Raw genomic sequence first — 15881 nt, 5'->3', positions numbered from 1 at the left:
GAATTTGTAATCATATCCCAAGTGTTTAAATGCCTAAAAATTAAAAAGTAAATAAATAAATAAATGCCTAAAAATTAAAGCCTCTAAGCCATTTAAAAGGATAATTATCAGCAAATTTAAGTTATTTTATAAGGTACTTGAAAGAATCACTCAAACAAAGCCATCTGTGTACCATAACCTGTTAATAAACAGACCACATAATGGGATAAACCAGCCAACGCCATTAAAAATATCCTTTAAAATTCACAATGAATAATTGAGACCTTTATTCTCATAGTGTCAGCTGCAAATCAGGGGTCTAACCACATATTTTCAATTTATTCTTAGTCAATCAGGCTTATACTTAAAGATTCTTTTAAAGAATCTTTTTTTTTTTTTTTTTTTGCCTATTAAAATATATAATGTGAGCAGCCCGGGTGGCTCAGTGGTTTAGCACTGCCTTCGGCCCAGGGTGTGATCCTGGAGACCAGGGATCGAGTCCCACGTTGGGCTCCCTACATGGAGCCTGCTTCTCCCTCTGCCTGTGTCTCTGCCCCCCCCCCCCATGAATAAATAAATAAAATCTTTAAAAAAAAATACAATAATTCTGCTTTTTGTACAGACCGTAGAGGATCTGCATAAACTATTTACACCAAAGTTATCAGTCATAGCAATGAATACTACATTTATTTGCCTACTAAGTGCAGCCCACTATGGTTGGTGCTCTCAGGCTGTAAGGTGATGGCACACAAACCTCCTGAATACATCTACACAGATGACTTCATTGCAAGGTGGGGTATGGTCAATGGCATAATGTAACCTCCACTATGCCATCCTATTAGAAGGGTTCAGAGTCCATTAGCGCAGTTAAGGTAAGAAGTAATGGCACCGGAAACAGAAAAGAAAGGAAAAAGGAAATATATATGGGGGAGGTATACAATACATATGAATTTGTGCTAGAGATGGAAGGAGAAAGGTTAAAACCAAAGAGGAAGAAAGTTAAATATGTTCCCATGCTTTCACAAAATGCTGGTAATGTAACAGGGCTCACTCCTGCTTGCTCTTGGGATCTCCAATTAGACGTCTATTATTTTTATATATTATCCTTCCTGGACAGCTCCTCCATCTGTTTTTCCTGCTTTCAATCCCAACTGACTACCTCTATCTGGATGTGCCCTGGGCCTAGCATGAGCTCTGGGCCTCTGAGAGCTCTTATCACTCTGAACTAGAACTATCTCTATTCAGCTCCTTTGCTGGCTGGACTGTGAAGCTTCTTAGGGCAAGGACCAAGGGTGTCTCACTTACCACTTATCCTCATCATCTAGTGAGGCCCTAGCACTCAGTAGCTGTCCATATATTTGCTAAATGACTGAATGAATGGACTTTGCCTGCAAGAAGCTTAAAATCTAGACAAGAGAGGAAATGAGGGTGGATGAAAAGCTTCACAGAGAAATTGGTCTTTAGGTCACTGATTTTGATTTCACTGTACAAAAAAAGTATAAAATGGCTAATGCCATCCCATACATGATTTAGGGTTACTAAACACTGAGCTGGTTTTGGGATTCCCTTCTGGGATTCAACTTAGAATGAAGACCTTGACTGTTTTCTAATGGTAAAGAATCTTCTTTATCTATTCCTTGCTCTGAATTGTCAATAGAATATACCTCTATGGAATAGATGCTCAAGAAGGATCAAAGAAAAAGAATGACCTACAATATAGTATGTCCTTCAGTAGCTAAACAGAGATTTAACAACACACATTCTTTGTAACCTGAATGTATATTTATTTATTTTACTTATATCATGGACACCACTTATTTCATCCCTGGAAAGAGTAAGGAAGAGAAACCATCTAATCATGAGTTCAGACACATGAAAATGGTACCATACCTAGCCAAGTCACAAGTCATTAAAACACTACTACTTCAAGCTAAGTGAATTCTACTTGTGACACTTAGAGTCATTTATGTGGTAGGTGGAACATACATTAAAATATTAGATATTTTGCTTCTATAGATGTCACTTTAATAAAATAATCAATTTAATCTTAAAAAAAAAACAAAAACACCACTACTTCGGTTTCTCAATGCAAGCATATTTGGGCAACTCATTCTTTATATCAAATCCCAATTTAATTTCCAAGTTGGTCATCAAAAATAGTTCGTGGAAATAACTGAACATGGGACAAAAATACACTTACATTCAGTCACCCAAGGTGGAAAAAATGGTGGCAGTTTCCAACTTCCTCAAAATAGCAGAGAGGGTTAAAGATGAAGAGGGAAAGGGGAAGGGCAGGAAGAAGCACCTGGTTTAAGATTTCATCCTGGATTTTAATATCAAGGGCACTCTCACAGGCATTTTCACACTAGCAATCAAACTATCTCTGGCTAGTCCTCCCTTGCTTTGATCTTCCGTAACAGCATACCAGCTACTTAGAGCAAGACTAAACATCTTATAAAAATCATCTTAATTCTAATACTAGGGGCACCTGGGTGGCTCAGTGGTTGAGCATCTGCCTTTGGCTCAGGTTGTAATCCTAGGGTCCTGGGATGGAGTCCCACATCGGGCTCCCCATAGGGAGCCTGCTTCTCCCTCCACCTAGGTCTCTGCCTCTGTGTGTGTCTCATGAATAAATAAATAAAATCTTTTTTTAAAATTCTAATACTAGTATCAAATGCCAAGGAAAAAACCCAACTTGGACTAGAGGCTGCAAACTCAAGCGCAGGGGTGGGTGGTTCGTGTAAGGGAGGGCAGTGTGACCTGCCATGAAGCTGTGCTAAACTGAAGAACACACACACACGTCTGTCCAGCATGAGTGATGCCCCTCAGCCTAGCAGACCACTGCCAAGGTGAGCTCAGACAGCATAGTCTTCAGATTTTTCAAGAGAAGACCAGAAATCCAGATTTGTATATGACTTCTCCTGATTTAGAAACAATGACAAAAATTTATACTCCTCTTTAAAAAAACAAAAACCCACTGCGCAGACCAAGTGAAGTAGGACCATGGGTGGCCAGTTTGTGATATCTAGGGAAGAGGACAGAAAACTGGGTAAAGGTCTAAATCTACAAATTATCTCTTCTATGACCTACTAAATCAGGAGACTTTAGTTATTAGCACAATTCTTTGTCTCTCTTTGCAGTTGGGCACCAGTGTGAGCATGGCCACAATGCCACTGTCAAGCTGGATTCAGGACACAGGAGATCTGAAGCAGAGAACATCATCAAGGCTCTGACACCTAATTGTCCTCCTAAAGTATTTCCTGTTACTAAAGAACAATTTATGGTGTATAATACATGGTACTGCATGTAAAGCACTTTGCACAGTGCCTAGAGCATAGAGAATTCAATAAACATTAGCCATTTACTGGATTTTATTACGAAAGAGGGTAGAACATGGATCAGACTGCATTTCTTCCTTGAATGGGAGATATTAGTCCAATTACAAAACCCGAATCCTTTTTAGACATAAAAAGGATTTTCTAAGGAAAAAGTTTCTAAGGAAATGACATTCAACAATGTGGTATGCAGTAGTTTTATAAAATAATCTGATTTGTGGCCTCACTGAGCATTTTTATTATTTTTAAGGACATAATAATGGATTCTTAAAGTTTTAAGTTAATATGAAAATTTAAAGACCCATCTCCCTCTTAGATAAGGGAGAATCACGTAACATATAAAGCTATCAAATCTAGCAAGAGAGGACACAAACCCTCAAGTTTTCCAGAAGTGGTGCCCCATTCTCCTGGCTCCTCATGTGACCCCGCAGTTGTAGAATGTTAGCTTCGAGTCATGCTGTACAGCTATCTCGTCTCATCACCATCTTGCATGTAACTCTTTCAAGGACCCACAACAGTCAAGGCCAACTGAGAACCCGAACCCAGCCGTCTTTTTCCATTACCTCACAAATCCCCAGAGAGGTGTCTGTTCATCGTGGTTGGTTAAGGGTGGTAGCAAGGCAGCCTGAGACCAAAGCCTAGAAACACAACTGTCCTGTGTGAAACTAATCAGCACCAGAGAGGGATCTAAGACCTAGCCCCTGGGAGCAAAAGACCCTATCAACCAAGGAGACAGGGTGGAGAAGGTTTCTGATACACAGCCAATCAAACCCTCGCTTCAGTAGTACATCTCAGGGTCAGTTATGCTCTTCTAAAAATCCTCTAATATTAACTGTGCCCTTTTAGCCACCAGCTTGGAGCAAGAGTTCCAAGCCTTTATGAAATAATCTAATTTACTCACTGGAAAAGTAGAGACATCACCAAGCAAAGGAATTAACGATTTCAAAAGAATGTTACTATGCTTCAAACTGTCCAACTTCCAAAATACCAAGAAAATATTTTGTGAAATGCAGGACAATGGAGAATATAGAGTGTGTCCTACATTCAAAATCTGTCTTTCTAGAAAGCATGTTTTAATGTCAAAGGATATAAAGCAAGCTGTGAACAGCAGACTAAAATTAGCTCAAACCACAAATAACCTAACATACTTATCACTTCCTTAAGATCAACCTACAAAAATCAACATTAAAGGCATTTACAAAACTAACGGTGTGATGCCAACTTATGCCTTTAACTTCAGCTGTATCCTTTCTTCCTTCTAAAACAGGCCCAACGTGTAAACATTACCAAAAAATGACATTTTATTAATCTGAAGGCAAGTACAAGGCAAACCATTAGAGCTAAGTTTTGCCCTGTAAGTAAAACACGTACCATGCAGTTCAGTTCTTAAGTGGTTAGAACAGTAACCACCTCCCCAAACTGAAGATAGGAAATTTTAGAGGACAGACCGCACCCATCTCCAGCTGCGTTTCACACCAAGAACTAGGGACACACCAGACTCCTACTCCAAACCAAAGCTTGCCCCCATCTCCTAAAACCATTTATTTCCTACTTTCAAAAACAACAGCTTCCAACAAACAAAGTCTGTTGGGAAACAAAAGTTTCTCGTCATCAAGTAGGGGAACAAGTTGCAAAAGGAAACTCAGTTGACAAATACAGGTTCATAAAAAAAAAAAAAAGTACTAGGTTTGTTAACCTTTTGCAGTGATTCTCTCTGCATGATGATGATGTTTGGATAAGTTTTCTGGAGGAAATACAAGCTCACAAAGGACAAACAAGTGGTTCATCAAAGGTGAGTGTAGAACCTGCCAACTGCCTCTGTGTGCTCAGGACTGTCACTCAGAAGCATTCTGACAGGCAGACAGATAATGGTGTATAGTAGACCTGGGTGCTGTGGCTAGAACGATGAAATAAAAAACCACATATGACACTAATAATTCCTGGGTACAATAAGAAAAACTGGTAGTGGGAGGTGAAGGAACATTTACTATACTTAGAGATGGCACCATGAGAGGTGCATAAAGGATCCATTAAAACCCAGCACCACAGGGACGTGGCTTCTCAAGGACTGCCTAAAAGATGGGACCAGCTATCCACTGGTGTAGCTGAATCACCTGTACACTGGGGACGGTTCCAGAAATGTGGCTCTGGGCTTGTAAACCTGATGTGGTTTAATGCAACTTCCTGATTTTGCACCATTCCGCTGTACCCCTTCACCCCACCCCTGAGGATGACCCAAAAGCCCCTGGCAACAGAGATGTTGTATCCAGGTAGTGGAGAACAATAACAGCTATGCTCCTAGATGCTCCCAACTTTCAGCTGCCTTTACAATACAGTGCAGAACAGAGGGAAAACAAAGCCAAAGGGCCACAACAAAGAAATACGAAACAGAATATCCCCCCACAGAAGACACAAAGTCTTTTAAGAGGCGCCTCCTTTCCCTGCAAAAGGATGCCCCACAAATATTTATGACCTAGTGAAGGCATTTCTTTCCCTCGCCCTTGCAGAAGCAAAGCTAACCCTATTTGAATAATGAAGCAGGACAAAATCTAAAAGAGATAAATATAACGGTGACAAATGTTTAACCATCAAGAGAATTTAAAGCTAATTTACCACATTATGTTAAATGCAGTTTTGTCTATTTGTTCTCTTGAGTGAAGTTATATTCAGAAGTGATTTCATCCGCAGGCACTTTTAAGTAACCTCTTGTTCTTAAGAGAGCTCCAACTATTTGGAGTAATTACTTGATGTTCGCTTTCCTGTAAGCAATTCACCATAGTGTATAATTTTCTGAGTAATCAGGACTCAGAATAAAATCTTGCTAGGCTGTTCAGTGAAACTTAGTGTGGCAATTTTAAAATGAGATTCCTCAAAAGGAAGAAATGCACCAAGGAGGAATCCATTAAGTAAGAAAAAAAAGTCAGGGGAGAAACATTTCATGAGAATAACAGGTCAGGAAGATGTTTTCCTTCTCTGGATCACTAACTAATACATTTTAAAAACATGATTTGGAAACCTAGTTTTGCTATGCTCATCTTATCTTTGCAAGTGGTGTCGCTTGCCCACAAAAGCCACAAACACAGCCGAGGTTTTTCCTTCTTCATCTGTAGAAGAAAACATGCCTCACTCAGTCTTCGGGAAGAAGCCTGTGCATCTAAAAGAGAAGGAGCCCAGGACACAAGTCCCCTTTGGCCCAAAGGTTTACTTCAACAAGCAGTAACCCCTAAGTTAGGATCGAGAATTTCCCAGCATGGTATCAAATTAAGAGTAGTAAACAATGCATGTAGGTTCCAGAGAAAATACAGACCTTAATTAAGTGTCACTTTGCTAACCAGCCATGTTTACTTTGTGAGTCCATATGGCAGAAGTAACTTCTTGAAGCATCAGCTCTATCTTAATTACTATGGACTACGTGCAAAACGGACTGCCTTGCTAGAGTCTTAAGCATTTGGAACCGTAAACTGAATTAGGTCACCATTTTTTTTTAAAGGCCAAAAATCATTTGTTATTAGCTGCTATTTATTCTGTCTGCAGTGTGACTCGTATCACATCCCCTCAATGGACTTGGGGGACTAGACTCTTCCTTGGCTATTCATCTTGGGAGAAAAGAATCTTCCACATGAAATGGTCTTGTTTCCAGTTTTCAGTCATTCAAAATTTAAAAACTGTTAGAAAGATATTCATGTTTATGTCAAGCTGCCTAGCTAAAAGGGTAGCAGCTCGTGAACTATGAAGCCTACTTCTACAAAGTATTATTTCTAAAGTGCTGGAGACTTAGGTACTTTCTTCCCAAACATTGCAGCTGTGTAAACTATCACACTATTCAAATGAAGTTTAGACCAGATGTAGGTTTCTTTCTAAAATTACATCACAAAGGGCAGCTACTCTTCGGGTACCTAGCTGGGGTTGAATCTTTCGTAAATTCTCAAGAATCAGTTCCTCTATCTTTTACAGGAAAAACCACCCAATTGCTACTTAGAGAAAAACTGCAAGCATATCTTGTATGTCAGTGCTACTCATTTTCCCACATTACTAAATCAAATGAACTCTACTTATTAAAAATATTTAATACTTCTTGGAAAAAGGACTCAATTCTTTTGAACCGTTAACAATACTCATAAAACTCCTATGCATTTTTGAGCCTAACTGTACTCGTGGACACCCACACACCTTACAAAACGGCGTAACCACTACAGTGTTCATGAGGATTACTTCAGGAACATTAAATTCTCTGTGTTTACATTAAAGACTTTTATTACTTGACGTGAACTTCATCATCAGGCCAGGATCATTTTTACAAAGGAAGGGGCCCATTTAGCATGCTTCATGATAGAGCTGGGACCAAACAAAATGCAAAAAATTAAACTACTCTCCCCTGCCCCGAAGTATGGTCTGATCAAAGACCAAAACATCTGCCTTTACTGTTTATACTTTGCGGGGGGGGGGGGGGGGGGATCACAGTCTTTGTTAGGGTTGTTACTTTATGGAGAACCATATTTTATATCCCATAATCAAAATATTTTATAAGCCAACTATACGCAAAGCCCTTCTAGAAGGCATGTGAGAACAAGTCAACAGGGATGAGGACAGAGTAATTTGGTAATTCTTAGACAGATATAGCACCTCCAATTTTCCTATTAAGTTCACCTCAATCCAAGTACAAATTTGTTATTAAACGTAAAGTTCCTATAAAACTGGTGGTATCAGCTCCTACTTGGTAAGAATTCAAGCCTTTCTTCCAAGCCACCACAGCAGGCGGTACTAAATTGCCTCAGCAGGCTATACCTTAAAACGTGGTGATTTTCTTCAAGAGTGACCTCTGCTATCAGGACTAATGCAGGCTAATCTAATTGTTTCTATCATTCCTTCCCCACCTAGAATGGGAACTGGGAAATAGGTCTTGTTCATCTCTCGACTGCCAGGGCTTGGCAGGGTGCTGCCAACCAATTTCATCCCCACATTACTCAGGCACCTTATGCCAGGTGCAGACAGCACCAAGATGAACGAGGGAAGAAAAGCTGACCTCCACAGCTCGGACTCCAGAGGACACAGGCCCTGATGGAAAGAAACACAGCCTTTAAGAGCAGGGGTGCAGACGAGATAGGTATGAAGCTGTCTGGAAACACACATAGGAGAAAGAGCAAAATCCAAAGTGAGGAGATGCACACTTGAGCTGGGAGCCACAAGCCAGATTGTGGGAAAGGCAGCCTGGACAAAGTGCTAGGGCAAGACCCAAGACTGAAAGCTAAGGATGAGCCTGGAGGACCCTGCACCTTCTAGTGCAGCCAGAAGAGAAGGCACACAGGAGGGGATGGCTGGAACCTAGCTGTCAGGCTAAGGAGTTTGGACCTTACAGGTACTATGAAAACACTAGAAGGAGTTCGACAGAAGGATAGGCTCAGGTCTGTTTTTAACACAATTATTCCCAGGATAATGCCAAGAATATACATGGTGAGACTGTGATGGGACCGTATTAATTTGTTACAGGTTTACCTCATTTCTGTGGTGTGAAACTAAAAACAAAAGTCTCAAAAAATAAATAAATAAATAAATAAATAAATATAAAATAAAATAAAATAAAAATAAATAAAAACAAGAGTCTCACAGGCAAAAATGGAGGACCCAGACCCTGAGTGGTAGAAAGGATGCCATGGTGGCCAATCAATGAAATGTGGTAGAGGGAATCTAGGACTAGCCCCGGCAGTCATGGACATTCAAGATGTGCACATCTAATGACTGGTACCAAACTACATCATCTTGGAAACAGCTAGGCCCACCTAGGACTTCCCATTTTCCCTGAACATGGTTCCTAGGAAGAACCCAGCCTGTTCGTCAGTATTAGCTCGTTAAAAATTAACCAACGAATTAACACACTGACAAAGTAATAAGAATGAACAAATTAACATAAACAATAGAGATGAATAGCAGCTTGTGCAAAATATGCAAGGCTCGCAGGCAGGTTTACAAAAAAGACCTGCAATTAAACAAACGGCATAAGACAAAAATTGCCAAAAGGATTCTCTCATCTAAAGATCAGAAAATAGACAACTCAAAAAGGGGCAGGGAGGAGGGGACAAAAAGAAGAGGCACAATTATCTCAGCGGTTTATAGTCTGAAAAACCCTACGGGCATTTTTTAAATGTATTTCTATCACAAAATTCAGTATACATTCAATGACATTATTCAATACCAGGTATTTGGGGATCCCTGGGTGGCTCAGAGGTTCAGCGCCTGCCTTTGGCCCAGGGCGCAATCCTGGGGTCCCGGGATCGAGTCCTGCGTCGGGTTCCCAGCATGGAGCCTGCTTCTCCCTTCTCCTGTGTCTCTGTCTCTGTCTCTCTCTCTATCATGAATAAATAAATAAGTAAATAAATCTTAAAAAAAAAAAATACCAGGTATTTTTTATAGATTTTGGGGAGTCATTCATGCTAAAATGCGAACACAGGGAGGAGGGCCTGGAGCCCAACGGTAGGTCACTGGCAACCGAAAATCGTTCACATTACCATTATCCCCTGGCTGACTTTTCAGAGCCAACTGATTGATCTTATACAGCTTACATACTTCCAAAAGTACCAAAGTATACTTATAAATATGCCAGGGATGCCAAAGAAATAATAATAGCAAAAATACTTCCCCTCCACTATTTCTAGTTGCGCTCCCCAGTTAATCTGAGTCCAGACAATCACAGAGGTCTTCACACCATTTCCAAAGTGGTGATCAGACACCTAAATTTAGTTCACTCAAACCAGGGCTACACGAGAACATTTAGATCTAATGGGTCACTCAAGATGACTAGAACTTCCCAATGTCTCCATGTCATTTCCGTTTGTCTTTTTTTTTTAAGTGAAGTGAGTCATAGTGTATAGATCTTTCTCCTCTGCATAAAACAGTTTTTTGTCTGAAAAGAATGATACTTCTAAATAATTAGGAAATTTTCATATTCATCTTCTTGGACTGTAACAATATAAGCTGTATACAGCAGAAAGGAATTTGAGTGAACTGTTAGAACATGGTTTTAACCTAAGTCAGGCATTCGATCGTATTTCATAATGAAAGCAGCTATAAAAACAAATGTCAATTGGAAGAGTGGCCCACTTTACAAAGCCTGCCTCTAACATGGAATAAATCTTGACTTCAAGTCACGAGCTATTGTTGCAATCTCCTTTATCTGAAACAATCACATCATTCACAGTGAAAAATAGTGAACAGTGCAGAGAATCAAAGAACTGGAGATGAGACAAACAGCAAAACACCTGACCCAAATCTGAAACTACAATCGGAGGGCAGCTCATTAGCTATCTTCATTCATTTCAGCCCTCTTCTCTCTCATATCAGCTCCGAAAAAACAATCCCTCTCCCCTGTCTGCAATCTCTCTCCTCTTCTCCATAGCCAGACCAACTCAAACTTCAGGCTCAGTGTTACTAGCACTTTTCAAAACAGGCACACAATCGCTTAAATGACAGAAAACAATTTTTAAAACCATCTACATATGCTATCGAAGCTGACTTCTTATATAAATGCTAATTAGTATCTACACGATTAAGGTTATTAAAAACACAGTTATGCTCACTTTATCAAATTGAGCTAGCACAGAATCTTAGCACAGAATCTTCTCCTGAGATATTTGTTTCCTAAGCCACCATATTCTACGGCATGGCATTCGAGTCTACTTCACCCTTTGTTCTTCTCCCAATTGTTTCCAAGGTCTTTCATCTTTTTGTTTTAGTTAGGAAAGAAGTATGGTAAGAAATAACTGCACTGTCTCATTTACAAAATTTTAAGCCAAAATTATATATATCACTTTTCTAATCACAATAGACTACACAAGCTCCAAATATCTTTATATAAAGGCTGCCCTCACTGTGACATGTAATAAAGCACGAATTTTTTTACTTCTATGTTCTATCAACAATAAACACGTTTCTTTGAATTCTTGAAAAATAATGGTTTTGGCAAACTGACACACTTTGGGGAAATTTGCCACTTTGGACTCGAGGTCATTTGAACTCTACGTTTTTAAAATTGCCACAGTTGCCCCATAAAGAGCCACTTTTAAACTTAAAACTGAGAGGAGATTCTGATTTCAATTTTAGAAAAGAAAAATATCTGTACGGAATAGGTGAGAAAGCCTACAGTGGACAATTCTTTAAAATAAAAAGAAGCCACCTTCTTTTGTGGATCTGCAATCCGCTAAGAAGCTGGGGAAATCTCAACACATTGCAATGTGACTAACTTCTGGTGTTCAAATGTGACAGACAAACATAAGAACAGCAAGGGAAATCAACTGAAAACCAACATGCTTCATGCTGGTGGTTATGCCTCACACAGTCTTAACAATGCTTGGGTGATGGGTTTCCCCACTCTGCCCTAAAACAGTAGTAAAATTCAACCAAGAACTGGTTTTTGTTTTTCCCAAGAACTTTTTAGAATATGAATTTGTTGTTTGCCAACTTAGTTTCAGTACAGAAGATGTTCCCCAAAGCTTCCTGGGGGCCACCTCCACTTGTGATGGGGCACATATTCTAATCAACACTTTGAGCCAACAATCTCTTCATTTAAAGCCACTGAGACACTACTGCATTAAATTTGATGCAGAAAATTTGCCTACACGTTCTCAAAGTCACTAGTGGAATTCATTCAATTAACTCAGACTAGAGAGAATACAAATTTCACATATTGATTCAGCACACTTATACTGATTACAGTGGCTACAAATATTAGTCTATCAAGAAGTTAATATCCATTACAGTTCTAGTAAGAAGAATCCTGTCAAAATAAGCTTGATGCAAATCCACATGAAGCCAAGCCTGCCAAAAAAAGGCTTTTGTTAGGCAAGCATACCAAAAGAACTGCTTAAAGCTTTTTTCCTTTTTAAGTGGAGCTCAAAATAGACTTTAATTCTACCAGCTGATGGATCTCACAATTTGCCTTTTGGGCCTATAAGCCGAAAACAGAATAAACTGCACTCTCCCTTTACACGAGTAACAAAATCTCCCTATTCCCTCCGTCGCTTATTTAAAATACCGAGTGTGGTTGTGGTTAATCCTCACAACCCCCGCAATGACATTTAATCGGGAGCCCGTGTTTTCTTTAGAGGATTTAGCTGCTTATGAAAGCAGACCTTTTCGTGTTGTTAATCTGATGCTGCAGATAGGTGAGAAACCCTACCTTCCTAACTTTTTATTTATGAACCACGTAACCCACAGGGAGATGGAGGACTGGGAGAGAGGGCTCAATCATCTCAGCCAGGACAAAAAAGGAGAAGATGCTCACGGGGGGAAAAGAAGCTATTTTAGAGAAGGGGGAGGTGGGGGACAAAAACAAACAAACAAACAAACAAAAAACGTTAACGGTGACATTTTGGCCCCAGACTGGTGGGTATCGCGGGCCTTCTGGCTGAAAAGCGCTCTGGCCCGACCATGTCGGGGCTCCCCATGCAGCTCACAGCGCGGTCGTCTCTTCCTCTGACAGATCCTCCCTGATCCCCCTGGAGGTGGCCCACCTTCCAGGCTGCGACTCTACCCCGTTAGGATGTCTTGTTTTCTTCACAGCACTTGTCACAACCTCAAAGGGCTCGCTCGTGTTTCTGACTGCCCCACTCGACTCTAAGCTTTGGCGAGAAAAAGAGGGTCCTGCCCGTCTTCCAGCGCCGTGCCCAGCACGGAATGGACACGCCGATTCATGTTCACTCAATGAATGAGCAGGAAGGGGGGGAAGGGGGCTGTCATCCTTGGGACTTGACACACGCCGGTACGAGGGGAAAGGAAATGGGACGGAGGGAGGGGGGGAGTAACCCTTTCCCCCCAGGGAGACAAAGGAAGAGCGTCTGAGGTGGTCCAGGCTAGAAAAGGAAGTAGTGGGGGGGAGCGTGTGTTCCATCAACCCCCGGGGGACAAAGAGTGGATAAGCAGGGGGGCGGGGTCAGGGGGCGAGGGCCCCGCGCGGAGAGCACCGACCGGAGGCCTCCAGGCTCGAGAGGTCACCCGGGCTGGAGGATACGAGCTGGGGGGGATCCAAGGGGTCCGAGAGGCCCCGGAGAGACGCAGGCCCACCCGGGGGACAAAGAGACAGGAGGCCGCCCCGTGCCGCCGGCGGATCGAATCCTCACGCAGCGGGGCGGAAGCGCAGGGCCAGACCCACAGGCAGCACCGGGCCCGGGGGTCTGGGGGAAGGTTCACGCGGCCTAAGCGAGGGGCCTGCCGCGCTCCGGGGCGCTACCCCACCTGGTAAATGGCCGCCCAGCTCCCGGCCTTGTCGATCTGCTCGAACTCCTTTTCCATCTCCATGACGGGCCAGGGCGGCTGCCGCGCCTCCTCCTGGGCCCACCGTACCGCCTGCCGCTCTAGGCCGCGCCGCGCTCTCAGCTCGGAGCCCCGCCGCAAGCCTCAACTCCCGCCGCTACTGCCGCCCTAGCCGCCGCCGCTGCTTCTTCATGTCAACCCGGCAGCCGGAAGTACGCACCGCGCTGCCGCAGGCTCCGCCCCCCGCGCGGGAGAACCAATCAGCGCCCGAGACTGTCGGCAAGCACTTCCGCGGGGCGGAGCCCGGGGGAGGTGCTGGGGGAAATGGCCTCGGCCCCGCGAGACGTCAGGCAGCGTGCGCTCCCTTCTCCCCCCGCCCCGGGGCTCGGGGCTTGGGCGTGGCGCGCGCCCGTTGCCTAGGCGACCCCGGGAGCCCCGCCCACGCAGCGTGGGTTTGCACGGCCCCAGGGGATCTTAGGTTCGAGCCTCGACGCAGCCCTTGGAGTCGCAGAGTGACCTTGCAGGAGCCGTGAATCTTTCCCGCAGCGCCGAGGCCCCGGCCTCAGTGCTGCCAGCTGGAGTATGGGCCGAGGGCTGCGTGCCTGCTGCCCCTCAGGCCAAACGTCTGCCCCCTTTTCGTGGGTACTGTCCTTGTATGAAACGCAAGATTTCTGCTTGAGGTCTCCTGTCCTGGGCACTGCAGGAATGAATGGATCGGGGTCTTGGAATGATTTTCAATATTTCTCAAAGTAGCAAGGAAATGCTGCCCAGACAACTCGGTGGAGCACAGATTGCCTGGTACATCCATCTATTGGATAATGCAGATTTCTGGAACCACTTTAAAAGGATTCAGGTGCCCAGGAATCAGTATTTTTTACCAGCTACCATACTTGAGGTCTTTAAAGCACATACGAGAAAGGCTGGTCAGGTCACCTTCTACCTGAAGCCATTCATTTCTGGGCCTGGCATATTATATGGAGATTGTGAACTCCATGGGGTCAGAGGACCTAGAGAATGGAATCATCTCTTGTTCATTGTTCCCATCTCAAGCCTGCCCTAGAGGAGAAGCTTCCTGATACCACTGGTTGAATTCTAGCTCATTCCTCGAGTGGCAGGCACTGTGCCTAGTGCTCCACCTACACATTCTCATTTAATTTCTACAACAACCCTGCAATATAGGCACGATTATTATTCCTGTTTTATAGATGAGGAAGCTGAGGTGCACGGTGGCAAAATCACGTGTCCTTAGTAGCATTACACAGTGGCATGGAAGCCAAGATTTTCACCAAGACTCCAAGGAGAATGCTTGCTTCGGAGGCAGGCTGCCTAGGTCCAAATTTCAGCTCTACTAAATGCTAGATGTGCAACTTTGAGCAAATTATCTACCCTCTCTCTGCTTCTGCTCCCTCCTTCGTAAAATGAGGATAATAAAAGTACCCACCCCATAGAGGTGGTGTGAAGATTGAATGATTTTATGTATTGCTATGGATCTCGCTTTTAGTATAGTGAGTGGATCAACAAATATTCACCCACATTATTATATACTTTCAAATAATAGCAAATAGGAAGGTAAATGAGTGATTATTGAGTAAATGCGGTTGGATTGATAGCCAAAATCCTTAGGAACTCAATATTCCGTGGGGAAAATTAATAGAAGATGCCTATTCTGGCAAAAAGTTTGGAAACCCCTATACTTGGAAGCTGCCTGATTCAAGTCTCAGCCATTTAAGGGACTCTTCAGGTTCTTGCACTCTTCTTACCCTTGTTTATCTGGGTGCTAAATTGTCTGGAACTCACAGAACTGAGAGGTCCTTGGAGGAACAGAGAACAGGCCTGGTTCATTCCTGTCCTCTTGAACTGAGCTAAGTAAGTAAATAAAGCTAATGTCTCTCTGGAGCTCAGGTGGCTGGCCCTCATGCCTGCAGGGAGTGGCACCCAGTGACCGCCACAGCCTCAGAGTGGATCCGAAGCTATGCACAGGTTCTTGGGGGCTGCAGGAGGCTGGTGCAGGGTCTGAGTTTGGGCTGTTTCGTGGCCATATTAATTTCCTAGAGCCGACGTAACAAGTTGTGACCAACTTGGTAGTTTGAAACAACAGAAATTTATGTTCAAACAGTTGTGGAGGCCAGAAGTCTGAAATCAAGGTGCAGCAGGGCCGTGCTCCTTCCAAAGGCTCTAGGGGAGAATGCTTCCTTGTCTCTTGCAGCTCCTAGTGCCTTCAGTCATTCCGTGGCCTGTGGTGTATTGCTCCAGTCTCTTGTCTTCATCGCTAACCTGGTTTTCTTCTCTCCATCTTCTCCTTGTCTGTCTGCCTAATCTCCCCTG

General features: G+C 43.0%; 1 protein-coding gene across 5 annotated transcripts in view; it reads right to left on the bottom strand.

Moving 5' to 3' along the window:
• The window catches only part of PTPN1 (protein tyrosine phosphatase non-receptor type 1), an 80429-nt gene extending 66652 nt beyond the window's left edge, over positions 1-13777 (bottom strand). For 2 of the 5 annotated variants that reach the window (XR_013365449.1, XM_077873570.1), the window contains exon 1: positions 13539-13777. Coding sequence is in view for 1 of the 5 variants with exons in the window: in XM_077873570.1 (XP_077729696.1) it covers positions 13539-13601 (63 nt within the window). In the remaining 4 variants the exon portion in view is untranslated. Of the gene's footprint in view, positions 1-9504; positions 9529-13538 lie in introns of those variants that run through there. The other 3 variants (XM_077873571.1, XM_077873572.1, XM_077873573.1) reach the window with 2 other exon arrangements.
• Between the last annotated feature and the right edge of the window lie 2104 nt (positions 13778-15881).

This window comes from Canis aureus, chromosome 26, assembly GCF_053574225.1.
Source record: "Canis aureus isolate CA01 chromosome 26, VMU_Caureus_v.1.0, whole genome shotgun sequence".
NCBI lineage: Eukaryota > Metazoa > Chordata > Mammalia > Carnivora > Canidae > Canis > Canis aureus.
Note: the sequence above shows the minus strand (reverse complement) of the source record. Positions and strands in the feature narration are given on the sequence as shown.